We start from the raw sequence: 15,061 nt of genomic DNA, 5'->3' as shown, positions 1-15,061 counted from the left end.
ACCAACATCCTTTAATCCCTCTGATCATGAACATATATAATTTTTTTGGTCCTTGAAAACAAGGGTGAAAAAATGAACAAAACACCTCGGAACATCCCATCAATGTCGTAAAAAATATTAAAAAATACTTAAATTTAAATTTCTAATTTTGTAAAAATTGTCTAATTAATGCAGATATAGAAAATATTTAACATCTTATGGAGATAATATGACAAGAGATAATATGACAAGAGAGCATGAGGCTCCTTCCCACACGCCCGGAAATGGGAAGACAGGTAATCATTACCCAATTAAACCCATTATTCCCACGTGTGCTTAGCCAAATAAAATTATTGCTTATCATTTTAATTTTTATTATCTTATGATGTGATATTTGATGATTAAAAATAATTTATTATATTTTATTTATAAATCTATTATCTAATACCATATCATAAAATAATGAGAAGATAGAAATTAAGATGATGAATAGAGTTTTTCTTTTTATGAAATAATATTATTTTTATATGATATTTTATAATAATACCTCTCATTTTAAAATATAATTGGAAAATATATTGTGAAAAGTATTTTATGTTTATCATTTTTCAATAAAAAGGCCCCGCTATTCATGATGAATGATAACATTTTTCTTTTTTTGAGCGAATGATTTCTTTCTTTATTTCTTTTTCAATTTCCAAAAATTTCTTTTACAATACATTATGAGAGATGCTCCGTAGGATTCTCACCGAGACGTGCAATTCTCTCTCTCTCCATATATATTTTTAATCTGCTCAAATATTATTTTTTTAAAAAATTATATAATTATTAAAAAAATATTTTCTTAATCATTAAATAAAAAATAATAATCGAGACCCAGTCTCGAAACCCATTATCAATTTATCGGTAAGAATAGCTTTTTTCATACACGAATGAGTTCGTACAAACCAGCCATCTCACCTGGAAATTTGCTACACCAAAAGAAAGGACATTACCTTGACCACAATGAAGGAAATTGGAAAGACTGCCAATCAGCCCACTATTTAAGGGATTTTAGGGATTTGGAAGAAGGGATTAAGGGAATGATTTTATTTTTTAAAAAAATAAAAATATAAAAAAGCAAAGAATTTAATGCATTATATCAAATAGGGTAACATATTCATAATATCATAATGTTTATAGTAATATAATTTATTCATTAACATAATTAACTTATTGTGTATATTAATTAGTATATTGATTTATCGGCAAAATCTGTCTCCTTTCCCTCTTATCCATCTTTATTTTTATTTATTTTCTACACCAGCCATCATTTTCATTAGGGTTGTAAAGTTTAACCAAAAAATGGGTCCGGTTTTGGACCAATCCAGTTCAGAACTGTTTTCTAAAATGCCAAACCGGTCGGAACCGGTCCTGTTCCAGTTTCATGACTTTTAAGACCAGACTTGACCGATACATTATAATATATATTTAAATTAACTTTTTAAATATTTATATAATATTTTTTATATTATATATAATTTTTATATATTTGTTAGACTTTTAGACTTGTAATTTAGACTTTTAGACTTATTTTATTTCATAGCAGAATTTTCTTTTTATTGTAGATTTTTTGTTTTCAATTTTTGTAGCTGTTATATTTATAGGCTTATAGCATTTTTTTTTTTTTTACAGCAGATTTCTTGTTTCAATTTTTGTTTTATAGCAATTTTTTTATAGCAGAATTTTTGTTATGTAGCAGTTTTTTAAGAAAAAAAAATTTTTATAGCAGATTTTTTTTTTATAAAATAGATTTTTGTAAATAGTGACATATTTTTAATAAAACAAATTTTTTAAAACAGTTTTTTTTTTTAATGAGAAATTTACATTTTATTAGAATCGAAAAACCGGACCGATAAAACTGGAGGTACAGGTTTCAGAGAGTAATCGGTGCGTAATCAGTTTTGGAAAATGCAAAATCGATATATACTGATTCAGTCCTAAATTTTGTCCAAAACCAGATCAAATCAATTATACCCCTAATTTTCCCAAAAACAACACCAATTAAATTACCCAACACACCTATATCTTATATATAATAAGCGCCAATAAGCAAGGAGCAATGGTACATCTCTTTTTTTCCATTTTTACCCTTGCTGTTATATTTGTTTTCCATTTCTATAATTGAGTTATGTTATCTTCTATTCTCATTTTTATAGTTTTATCCTCCTTTTTCTTTTTCTGCCTTCTCTATCTTTGGTTTTCGTTTTTATCCCTCTTGTTATTAAATTCCCATCAATTTAGACTTTATTCTTTTCCACCACTTCTGAATGTGTATATCTGTAAAATCATTTTTGTTACAAAAATATCCCTTGTTGTTTCAATTTTGCAAGTGTTTTTCCCTATTCCAATTTCTTGTCAAGAGACTTTACTGTCTTTTGTTACCGTCTTTCTCAAGATTTTGTGTTCTTTTGTTATCATATCTAGATTAATGTTTTCCTTTTATTTTCACCGCTTCCATCATTTGCCACTTAGAATATCAGATTTAGATTAATTTTTCCTTTGTTCTCATCATTTCTACCACTTGTCGCTTGATATAAGAGTATTTTCATCTTCTTCTTTTTTCTGTTGTTTCCTATCTACTCTTTCATTTCTCTTCTATTTTACCTTTAACATTTTCGATAAAAAATTCCCCTATTCCAAATCTAGCAAACGTTGAGAGATTGAAGGTTGTCAGACTTGTTTCTTGCTTCTACTACGTACAATCGGCAGTAGGGAACCGCAAGTAATTTGCTGACGATAGCCGATATTAAAAATATATATATATATAGACAAACGAAAAATAAGAAGAAAAATGGGTATTCTTTTAGTTCTTGGTTTTGCTTGTTCTTGTTCTTGTTTTCCTTTCTTTTTTTTTTTAATTTTTTATTCCTTAAAGATGAGATGACAATGGAAGTTGGGAAGACAAATGAGTATTCTTTCATTTGGCATAAAATTCTTTCTTTTTCCACACAAAAGATCCAAGAAATTAATAAAGATCTAACTGCTCACTTTAACAGCCATACCTCAGTTCCAGACTTTCATTTGGCATAAAATTCTTTCATTTTCTGTATGAAAGATCCAAGAAAGTAATCAAAGATCCAACTACTTTCTTTAACAGCCATACCTCCATTCCAGACCCGACCTGAAGACCACGACGACCTTAATAATATTAGATGCATGTATGGTTGATTCGGTTCTGGATTACAATATCCCTTTATCTTCCTCTCTTTCTTTATTACTTTATTATATAAATCATCATTCTAGACCCGAAGAAGATCTGCAGTTTTCCTTTTCTTTTAGTTTTCTTTGGCTTTTGAAATTTGAACTGGGAGGGGAATTTTGTGCGTTGGCTTTCCACCAATTTGCAGCTTAGAGATCTGATGGTATTCCTTGAAGCTGGGAAGATGAAGCGTTTTTGTGAGTTGGGACCATTCGCACACCTTGGCTCCATTCGTCACACTACGGGTAATGATCGTGTGAGTGATTTCGTAACGAGCGACGTCTAGTTCCGCGCCTAGTTCGTTTGTGGCCAAGCACCCTCTAACCCCCACCAGCAAGAGGGGACACAGAGTCGGCACGAGAGCGTTACCATCCAGTCCGATTTCGTTGTCACCCAGCAACAATCCAGGGGACGCCCTCAGTATATTCCGCTTCCGAGTGACCAAAGGAGCTCCACCGAGGTAATACTCCATCCCGACTTGTGGTTGTGATACATACACACCTAAAAACCATTTCTCACATGAAAATCAAATTTTCAAATATACACATGAATATGCATGCAATTATGTAAAAACCCAGTTTTCATTTACAAACATGAAAATGCTTGCAATTATGCAATGATAAATGACACGACACAAATGTTCACAGCCAACAAATCCCAGTATAATCCAATCACACAAAAAACTCCATCATCAAATCTAACCAACCCTCTTACTCCTTGGACTTAGTTCGGCACAACCAACAAATTCACAGTAAATATGAGTTAGTGCAAAAATACATTTAAATCTTAAAAGTTCTTTAAAAATATACTTACAGTGCTATATATAATTTTTGGAGGATCAAAGAGGTGCTAGAAATGGCAATACAACAATGCAATAGTACAAAATGGACAAGGGTCGTGGGTCTCAAAAATCTAACTTTTGAATGAGGACAAACAAAGACTTGGGACGGCTAGGGAAGGGCTTATGGGTGTTTGTGAAATTATTGGTGGTGGTGGTTGGTCGTGGGTGGCGGCATGGGTGGTGGTCAAAAGCCAAAAAGCACAAAACGAAAAATACAATAGATGGGCTTCACTGGAGGCAGATCGAAGCTGGGGAAGGGTGGTTTGGGTGGCTGGAGGAACAATGGTGGTGTGGTGAAGAGATGGTGGCCAATGACAGTGCGATAATGACACTGGAATGAAAAAGGGTTGCGGCTTGAATTCTCTCGTGGCGGTTAACGACACCACGAGATGGGTTGAGATTGGAAGGGGAGGGACACCAGTCGGAGGGGAAGAAAATGGGAGGGGCAGTGGAGGCCGCGTAAGGCGCATGACGGTGCACTGGGAGGACAAAGAAACGGACGGGGGAGGGGAGAGGGTTGTCGAAGAGGAGAGGAGAAAAAGCAGAAAAAAACAGAAAAAAAAAAAAAAAAAAAAAAAAAGAAGTGAAGGAAAAAGAAAAGAGGAGAAAGAAAAATGAGAAAAAAAAAAGTGAGGGAAAGAAATGAGATCTAATTTTCACAACTTGTGTCACAAAATTGATCCAATGAAAAGAATTCCAAACAATAAGTTAAATAAAATAATTTAAACGCAATGACTAGCTAAAATAAAATAATAATAAAAATTCAACAACACAATAATTTTAAAGCCCACAAACAAACTAATTTAAATTAAAGAGCAATTTAAATGTAAAAAAATAATTAATATTAAAGCATATCAAAATAAATTTAACAACTTAAAAATCATAAAAATAAATTAAAGAGAAATCCAATAAATTTAAAACAAGAGAACTAATATTTAAATTAATTAAAATACTCATTCAATTAAAATACATTAAAATACAGGGTATCACAATGTTATTCAATTTTTTATACTTATATAAATGCACTTGTAGCTAAAATAAATTGTTGACATTATATGTTTGTTATATTTCAAATTTGAAACATTCAACTTACTGTTTCAGGAACGGCATTAATAGGGAGTACATTCAACTTGTTTCAATTGGATGAATTGAACCACACAAGACCAATGAATACCTTCACGTCGAAGCTCCCTATGATGAATGTGACCGGCTTTTATAATCGTCGACCATCCCAACCTAGGTATATTAAAGCAGCCAAATGGATTTTGCTCCCAATTTTCGCCGTCCCTATTCACACCAAAGTTCAGCAGGTTGGCTAAATGAATAGCTATGTAGCCACATACATTTTTGGTAAAAATTACAACATACTAAATGTGAATACTAACAAATAATAATCTCTTTGTTACTTTTAGATGTCGAGTGTATTTCGAGGTGTATGATGTGGCTACATAGCTATTAATTCAGCCAACCTGCTAAACTCTGGTGTGAACAGGGATGGCGGAGACCAAGAGCAAGACCCATTCGGCTGCTTTGATACCCAAGTTGTGATGCTCGACGATTAAAAAAGTCGGTCGCATACATCTCAAAGTTTTCATATCAAGTTCATGTTCAGGCATTCATTTACCTATAGATTGCTATTATTTGTGGTTTATTTGTATATGCTTGTGATAATCTGCAATATGTTGACTGCTTATTTGTTGAGATTTCTTGAAATCTCACTGTAATAGTTTCCACTACTATTCTCTACCTAGAATGGTAGAAGTTATTACAGACTTAGACGAGGACCCTAATGACCAAACAAAGAATCGTACCTAAGATGGTCATAAGCTCGCTCAAGCTCCCAATCTTAGAGCATCTTGAAACTATTGATCAAGCAATCATCGAAATACTCTAGTTTATTGAGGAATTCAAATAGCTCAACAATTAGGATAATGATCGAACCTTAGAAAAGCGAGTGAAGCCCGAGCCCTTTTGAAGGGAAAATTAGGGACCGTGAAAATAAAAATAAAAGGAAAGACAATGAATTATGGTTTTTGTGAAGTAGAATTTTGATGGTTCCTGTGTTTTGGGAAATGGTTTTTGTGAAACAATAAGTTGAATGTTTCAAATATTTCGTTTAAAACTTATCGCTTTTGTAATATATACTTTAAAAATATCTACATATAGTTGTAACTTGGTTCTCGTAAGTTGTTGTATTATAGTTATAAACATTATGCAGATTGTGTGTATGATATGTATTGTAAAAAAGAAAATAAATTCTAAAAATATAGATAGAATTATGTCTGTTTATAGTTAAAAATTTGAAACATAACAAAATTAGTCAACATGGCAAACGTGCAGTTACTAGTATATATATATATAGGTCGGTAAACCCTTTTTTCATAGTAAGTTGAATGTTTCAAATATTCTGTTTAAAACTTATCGCTCTTGTAATATATACTTTAAAAATATTTGTACATAATTTTTATTTGATTCTTGTAAGTCGTTATATTATAATTATAAATATTATGCAGATCGTGTGTATAATATGTGTTATAAATAAGAAAAAAATTCTAAAAATATAAATAGAATTCTATCTGTTTATAGTTAAAAATTTAAAATATAACAAAATTAGTCAACAACACAAACGTGCAGTTATTAGTGTATATATATAGGTGGGTAAACATTTTTTTCAAAGTAAATTGAATGTTTCAAATATTTCGTTTAAAATTTATCGTTCTTGTAATATATACTTTAAAAATATTTGTACATAATTGCCACTTGATTCTTATAAGTGGTTGTATTATAATTATAAATATTATTCAAATCGTGTGTATAATGTGTTGTAAAAAAAATTCTAAAATTCTAAAAATATAAATAGACTTCTATCTATTTATAGTTAAAAATTTAAAATTGGCCAACAGGCAAACGTGCAGTTACTAGTATATATACATAGAGGTGGGTATACCATTTTTCCACCACGGCTCCAGTCTCCCACATCCCTAATACCAAAGGTAATTGTCTCTTCTCTCAAAAGTAATAAAAAATAAATTATAAAAGATAAGCAAATGGAGGTTGGTTATGGTGGTGGTACTGTTGTTTTGTCATTTCTGGCTTTTAGGACGATCCCCCGCCAACCCTCCTTGCCTCTTTCTTTTTTTTTTTTGGTTCCCTTTGGAGTGGGAGAGCTAAGCTTCTGCCTGCCCTCCCTGTGGCTCCCTGCTCCCTGTCCCCTGTTCCCCCTTTTGTTTTTCGTTTTTTTAGCTTTTGCATGCACAACTACGACTACATCCGCTGCTGTTTCTACAGCAGCAGCAGCAGCAGCAGCAGCAGCAGCGCCTCCCTCTCTGCTGCGCTCTCTGCTCTTTGTTCGCTGTCTCCCCCCGCTCGCCCCCTCCCGCTGCCTTAAACTTTGCTATTTCATTTTGCTTCTCCGAACAAACATAGAAAAAGTATGTATTTTGTATCAGCTCGCTTTTCCGTGTATGTATATCTGTCTGTCTGTGTGTCCACGTGGCTTCTTCTTCCCCAACTTTATTGAGTCTGAGTCTGCTTTTTACGTGATTCGGGTTCAAATCACCGTCGTTTCTATTTTTTTCTTTTATTTGATTGAGATTTTTTGGTTCTAGGGTGAGTGTACATGTCTAGTTTTTATAGCCCGTGAGTGTTAGCTTCGAGGTACGAATCCCGACCGCTCCTTCTTTTTCATCGACGGCTTGACTTTTCTCTTTTTGACTGATTAATTTCTTTGATTTGATACAGTGCACACATATATATATACATATATATTAATTAGTTTCTGGTACCAGGTTTCAGTATCCGAGCTCCTCTTCAATCATGGCGGTTTATTAGAGGCTAATTTTGGATCTTCGTCTTGTCCGACTCAACTGCTCCACCACCAAGTCTCCTCCCATTTTCTTTTTCTGCTTTTATCGAGGCATCTTTCAAGGATGACACACTCGGCCTCCTTCTCCAGGCTCCAAATAATCACGGTGGCTTTAGCAGCGTCGACGATATTGTTCTTCTTTGGTGTCGTTTCGATGCCTGTGCTTCTCTCAGGTTCTCATGATATATATTATATATATATATATATATATATATATATATATGATTCATTCCTCGTCACGTATAGATATTTTTTTTAACTGAGTTATTTTGTATCGGGAAAATATACATGATATTCCTCCGCCATTATTCTAAAGCAGTAAGCTCTTTCTTTCACATAATTCTTTATTGGTGCGAATATTTTATTCGTTCAATTATTGCTGTGCTCCTTTAATTACTCTTCTCTTTGGCTTCGCTTTCACTTTCAGCAACACGAGGGACCTCTATATTCGCTAACATATACATATATGTGTATATTCCATATTCCATTGCGTCTTCTAACTGTCTTTCTGTTTCTTTAGAGTTAAATAAAACAAAACGAATTGATTTAGTTAGTTTACTGATTTTCCTCTCATTTCTGTTTTTCGCAGGCATGAGGATCAGGAGCTCCGACGGTAACAACGCCACGCTCACTCTACCGCATCGCATGCTTCTTCATCGTGGTAAGATTCATTCACACATCTTATTAAATTGAATTGATGAACCTGGGGGGGTCCGTCTTGAAGGAAGATCAAACTGTTTAGAGGATCTCCTTGATAAGATCTGAAATATCCCATCACGTTTATTTATTTATACCCATTCATGATGCCGTTTTTTAGGCACCTATGTTGTGTAGCAGCATGTAGGTCTTTGTTCGTGGGCAAATGAGCCACCCTCGTTTCCACTAGCTGTCGATTTTGTGGCATTGTTAATATTAGCTTTTAAAGCTTTTTGTTTTTAATTGCAATTTATTGGATTTTGTCAAGTTTTCAATGAACAGCGACACGAGGCTTTTGTTGATTGAAAAATTTAAAAGCAAACGAGCACGGTGACCCTACCCCCTTACTTAAAACTAGCCTTTTGGGCTCCTTTTGTCTGCACCCTCAGTTGTATTTCAGGCTCTATTCCCTGTGAATCACGATTCACTTCCCAAAAAGTGTATTTTGTCTGTAGAAGATATACCCCATTGGCTGGGTTGTTAGGTGTTGGCCTTTTTAAATGTTTTTGACTTTTATGTTATATAATGCAAAGTAAAAGTAAAATTATATATGGCCTGATTTTGAAGACCCTTTTTTCTTTGCTTCTACACCTGGCTTTTGCACAGGAATGGTGAAACCGAACCGAATAAGGGGAGACAAGTGTAGCAGGTCGGACATTGTGGTGAATCAAGGCCCCACACCCCCACTCCCAAGTGGTATTCCCACCTATACTGTTGAGATCATGAACGTCTGCGTCAGTGGTTGTGACATCTCCAGCATTCATTTGAGCTGTGGCTGGTTTAGCTCTGCCCGCCTTATCAACCCCAAGATCTTCAGGAGGCTTCGCTACAACGAATGCCTCGTCAATGACGGCAAGCCCTTGGCTAATGGTCGAACCCTTTCTTTCCAGTATGCCAATACATTCCCCTATCCTCTCTCTGTCTCCTCCGTCGTCTGCGATTGACGCATGGTTTTTCCTTACCAACTCACTACTACGTACGTACGTACGTATAGCAGCGCACTCGTAAACACTCGTGCAATGCCCACCCTCCAAAGCAGCACTTAAAATCGGTGATTAATACCAAAAATACTAGGATAAATTCCCATTTTCGTTTCAGTGGTTCTGCTTTGGCTTTATAAGTTTTCCTTTTTTTGTTGTTGGTTTGAGTCTATATTCCGGGGACTTCGAACGATTGAGGGTTTTGTGTTCACTGTAAAGGGTGTCTTCTGAATTGGGGTTGGAGGGAGAAAGAGAGGAAGGAAAATTGGTTGGATAATGACTGATATTTTTTCGGGTTGGATAGTTGTCTGTCTGTATATATAATAAAAGTGATACACAATATGGTTGTTACATTTGTGAATATTGGAAGTGTGATTTGAGGAATGTGTTATTTTCTTGGGAACAATTGATTTAACTGCCTTCACCATATCATCGTTAATTATAAGGTTGCTTGCAAAAGTCGAGCCAAGACCAAAATCAATAGCCTATGAACCCAAATTAATCTCCCTCCTTTTTCTTCATTCATCGATCAACGAGCAACTCCAGCGCATGGGTCACAATGCAATAGGTCGATTCCCAGCAATGAACCTTTGAGAAGTGTCGAGAGAAGTAACATTGGACTGTTATGTCATAGACCACCTCATGTTTGGGCTGGGTTTGGGTTCGGTCGACCCCAAAATGTGTTATGGCCAATTAAACAAATCCAATCCAATCAACGCTTGGTCAACAGCTCTCCAACTCCGAGGCCTTCTGCTGAAACATCCTCAAAGATCGACCCCAACTCTGTCCAAGCCTTTAATCTTTTGAAGGAAGAAAAAAGAATTCGACAAGTTAATTTTTTAATTTTGGGAGCCCAAGGAATAAACCAATTATAGTGAATCATAAATTTATATTTTGCTGTCGAGGTTGTTTTTATTATGTATGCTTACGATTGCTACGTGTGTTGTCTAGGATGTGTGGTCGGAGTAGCCCTAGCTCATATTTTTTCTTAATAAAAATAGTGATGGACTATTCCTTTTAATGCACCATCAATATTTAATTTGAGCTTACTAATGAGATGAAGGATGCTACTCTGACCAAGAAAAAAAGGTGTAACAAATTTAAGCTTGTATTATCTTGATGAGCATCCTCATTAGATTATATAAATATAAATGCAAATTTAATGAGGAGTTTGACTAATAGATCTCAAAAATAGTCTATATTAGATTATGCAATTTTAAAATAATATGACTTTTAGCTACATTAATATGAGATTGGTGGTTATATTTGATAGTCACGGTAGCTAGACCAAATTGATTAAATAATATTTTCATGTACTTGTTATTTTCTTTACCTTTTCTTCTGCACCATTTCTCAATTTCTTATTTCATTTTTTGCTTTTCTTTTGTACCATTTATTTCGTTTCAAATTTTTATTTTTTTTTGCTTGTTATTGCTGGGTTCAATTTTTCAGATTTAGGATTTTTTTTTTTTTTTTGGGGATTTGTGCTTTGTTTTAGTACAAAATTAATGGGGTTTTTTTTTAGGTAAAAATGTAATAGATAGATGTGTTTTTTTCAATGGTGTTATATTAAATATTTAAAATGTATTTGCTACACTCTAAAAATATTGTTCTGCACTTGTATTAATGTATTTCCATATAACTCTTAATTTAGAAAAAAAAGTTAATAAAAAAAAACTTGAAAAAGAATATTATTAAATTTATAATATTTTATTATTATTTTGGCTAATAGATAGATAATCTAATATGAAAATAAGTTTTGAGTGAAATAACAAATACAAAATTATCTCATATTATAAAAATTTTGCATTTACATTTGATAAAATTTCAAAGCTAAAAATATTATGTTATTCTCTAGTCTCTACCTAACGCAACAAAATGCAAGGAAAGTATTTTTTGTTAGGTTGAGCGGAGCCACCAAAAGCGACCATTACAAATCGGGTTACACCTGGTTGATGCTATTATTTTACGTCTATGTAACACGACGTCGTCTAAGTCCCATCCTTTATACTCCCGAGCAGTCTCGCTTCTCTCCTCTGTACCTCCTCTTATCTTGTAGACCCCCATCAGAGAGCACCAGAGCGAGAGCGAGAGCCAGAGCGAGCGACAATGGCTGGTGCTATTACCGGGTCAAGACTCAGCTTGGGGCTGTCGTGCTCTACTACTAGGCTTTCTCGGAGGCCGATAGACTCTTCTTCCCGATCAACTCGTCGCTATTGCGTGAAAATGGCCGTCTCGCTCGACGAGAAGAAGAAGAAGTTCACTCTTCAAAAATCCGAAGAAGCTTTCAATGCCGCCAAGGTACAATTCCTTTCCTTACCCTCTAATTTGAGAGTGGGCTGGACTCCGAATTCTTGTAATGTTTTTATAAATGTGTTTTGTTGGTATTCCAGCCTGCTAATTTTGTGTTCGTTTTTTAATGTCTTTGTTGGTTAAACGAATATATTGGATGGTGGTAACTGAATCTGGGTTTCCCAATTTCCAGTTTTTGCTTTCAAAATCTCACGTTTAGGTCGCAGTGTTATTTTCTCAACTGAGTTTCTGTGCGACCTAAGAGTGAAATTTGAGAATTGTACTCTAGAAAGAGCGCACTTGAAATGAGTTTACTAGGTTGGTTTTGAGATTATGTGGTCTATAATATGCAATGGATCATCTACATTTTCCATTTGGTATTCTAAACCAAATTCAATATAAACAATATAAATTATATTTACAAGCTGGTGTAAGGACACGTTTTTCACACTATTGACAGGACATTATTTGATTTGTAAAAGGAAATTAAAATTTTGATTGTCAGGGAAGTGGTGTGGAGGTGTGTTCACAACACCGGCTTGCATGTAGAAGTACTCGCTAACTTGTCAATGATTTTTCATGTATGGTAAAAGAACTTCAAGATTGTGTTTGTGATGTTGCATAGCGAATTTTATTTCCAATTTCTCGATTACTCACTCATGTTAAGGGTTTTGGTAGAATTTGATGCCTGGAGGTGTAAATTCCCCTGTCCGTGCATTTAAATCAGTTGGTGGACAACCTATTCTGATGGACTCCGTCAAGGGCTCTCATATGTGGGACATAGATGGCAACGAGTACATTGACTATGTGGGTTCTTGGGGACCTGCTATAATTGGCCATGCAGATGACGAGGTTCTATTCCTTTTCCCTGTCCTGTAATCCTTGTCTAATCCTAAGAACTCAATATCATTCTGCCTGTTAACAAGCTTCAATGTTGATTCTCAGAGCAAAGCTCAAAGGATGTTATGTGTGGTGGAAGAAAATTTTGTTTATATAACACTTGTCATGCCTCTAAATCATTTTGCGATAACAATATTTGCAGTCTTTGTAGTATTGATTGAAAATGGGAAAATAAAAACAGATATTTGGTAATGTGATACCCTAGTTAGATTAAAAAAGTTTTAGTACTTTATTGAGAAGTGATCCCTCTATTAAATGTAAATTTTCCACATCACAGTCCTCTCTATGATGGAAAGTCAGAGAGTTGGAGAATTATGATTGTTAAGCTTTGACTTGCCATTACACTAAGCTGGACCCTTCTAATCCCCTGTATGTTTTTGAGTTGTCATGGTAGTCTTTCTGATATTGCTGTGGATTATGTCCCAAGCTATTGTTCACCTGCAGGTACTTGCTGCCCTGGCTGAAACAATGAAGAAAGGAACCAGTTTTGGTGCTCCTTGCCTGCTAGAAAATATTTTGGCTGAGATGGTCATCTCAGCCGTTCCAAGCATCGAAATGGTCCGATTTGTTAATTCAGGCACAGAAGCATGCATGGGTGTGCTCCGCCTGGCCCGTGCTTTCACCGGAAAAGAGAAGATTATAAAGTTTGAAGGCTGTTACCATGGCCATGCTGATCCATTCCTTGTCAAGGCAGGAAGTGGGGTTGCCACCTTAGGGCTTCCCGACTCCCCTGGTGTCCCAAAAGCAGCCACTTTTGAAACTCTAACCGCCCCTTTCAATGACATATCAGCTGTGGAAAAACTCTTTGAGACCAACAAAGAAGAGATTTGTGCAATCATCCTTGAACCTGTTGTTGGGAACTCTGGTTTCATTGTTCCTAAACCTGGTTTCCTTGATGCTATACGCAAAATCACGAAAGAAAATGGTGCTCTTCTCATCTTTGACGAAGTTATGACTGGGTTCCGTCTGTCTTATGGTGGAGCTCAGGAATATTTTGGCATTACTCCTGATTTGACAACTCTTGGGAAGATCATTGGTGGTGGTCTGCCGGTTGGTGCATATGGAGGAAGAAGGGAGATTATGGAGATGGTAGCACCTGCAGGACCGATGTACCAGGCTGGGACCCTGAGTGGAAACCCATTGGCAATGACAGCTGGCATACACACTCTTAAGCGGTTACAGCAGCCAGGAAGTTACAAACACTTGGATAAGATCACTGGCGAATTAGTTCAAGGTATACTTGATGCTGGGAAAAAAACTGGCCATGCTATATGTGGTGGGTATATAAGTGGGATGTTTGGGTTTTTCTTCACAGAAGGGCCTGTTTACAACTATGAGGATGCGAAGAAGAGTGATACGGCCAAGTTTGCAAGGTTTTTTAGGGGAATGCTGGAGGAAGGAGTATACTTTGCTCCTTCACAGTTTGAGGCTGGGTTTACAAGCCTGGCACATACTTCCGAAGATATCCAAAAAACAATAGCAGCTGCTGAGAAGGTTTTACGGCAGATTTAATGTGTGAAATCCTGGATCTATAGTCTTTTTGAGTTCTTCTCTCCTTGGTTTTTTGTTTTTGTAGTGGTCGTCTCTGTAGCATAGTTGGTGTTTTATTGGTGGATGGATAGAGGATCGTTCTCAGACGATTACCTGTGTGAGAACCTGCACGTCTTACTTCCTGTAAACCTTTTGTACTTTGTAACTGTTTTGAGTGTATTGCAGGTAAAAGCTTGTTTCCCAATATCGTATCTTTTGTTGGGTAACAGTAATTCTATGAATTGGCATTTTACGGCATGATCAAAAGCCGAATGAATTTTTATCATGGTTTCACAAGTTAGTAGATACTGCTCTACCGTGCGATTCGTTAGAATGAAACACATTTGTTCCCACCATTTCATACCTCTCCTATAAGGAAAAGAATTCCTTGAATGTCTTAAAATCTTAAATTATTCTCGGAACAAAACCGACCATAAAAAGAATCGATGCTTGAACTGACGGGCGTTTCTCATTGAAATTTGATTTCAGACGTTGTCGTTACATAGACAGATATATAAAGCTTTGCGGTACTATGACAATCTTTCAGACCGACTTAAGAAAGGATTTGAAATGACACGGGAAATGGCCAGAGGAAATATTAGAAATAAAAGAAAATAAAAGAAAAGAAAGTGCTTAATCCATAGTAGTAGAAACCAAGGCGGCCACTGGATGCTGCCAACCCTTTCAACCCTTGTGCTGGAAAGACAACTCTAGGGTCATCAACAACATAAACTTGT

At 35.4% G+C, this 15,061-nt stretch overlaps 2 protein-coding genes across 2 annotated transcripts; both read left to right on the top strand.

Moving 5' to 3' along the window:
• Positions 1-7,037: 7,037 nt before the first annotated feature.
• On the top strand, positions 7,038-9,986 carry LOC108998162 (TPD1 protein homolog 1-like). Its single transcript, XM_018974663.2, has 4 exons — positions 7,038-7,054; positions 7,850-8,099; positions 8,516-8,587; positions 9,229-9,986. The coding sequence occupies exons 2-4, from the start codon at positions 7,991-7,993 to the stop codon at positions 9,564-9,566; spliced, it is 519 nt and encodes a 172-aa protein (XP_018830208.1). The 5' UTR covers positions 7,038-7,054; positions 7,850-7,990; the 3' UTR covers positions 9,567-9,986.
• A 1,614-nt stretch (positions 9,987-11,600) lies between these two features.
• On the top strand, positions 11,601-14,607 carry LOC108998090 (glutamate-1-semialdehyde 2,1-aminomutase 2, chloroplastic). Its single transcript, XM_018974568.2, has 3 exons — positions 11,601-11,903; positions 12,573-12,746; positions 13,239-14,607. The coding sequence occupies exons 1-3, from the start codon at positions 11,712-11,714 to the stop codon at positions 14,304-14,306; spliced, it is 1,434 nt and encodes a 477-aa protein (XP_018830113.1). The 5' UTR covers positions 11,601-11,711; the 3' UTR covers positions 14,307-14,607.
• The last annotated feature ends 454 nt before the right edge of the window (positions 14,608-15,061 follow it).

The sequence above is a fragment of the Juglans regia genome, chromosome 2 (assembly GCF_001411555.2).
Source record: "Juglans regia cultivar Chandler chromosome 2, Walnut 2.0, whole genome shotgun sequence".
Classification (NCBI taxonomy): domain Eukaryota; kingdom Viridiplantae; phylum Streptophyta; class Magnoliopsida; order Fagales; family Juglandaceae; genus Juglans; species Juglans regia.
The sequence above is the reverse complement of the archived record's forward strand: the minus strand, read 5'-3'. Positions and strand labels throughout refer to the sequence as shown.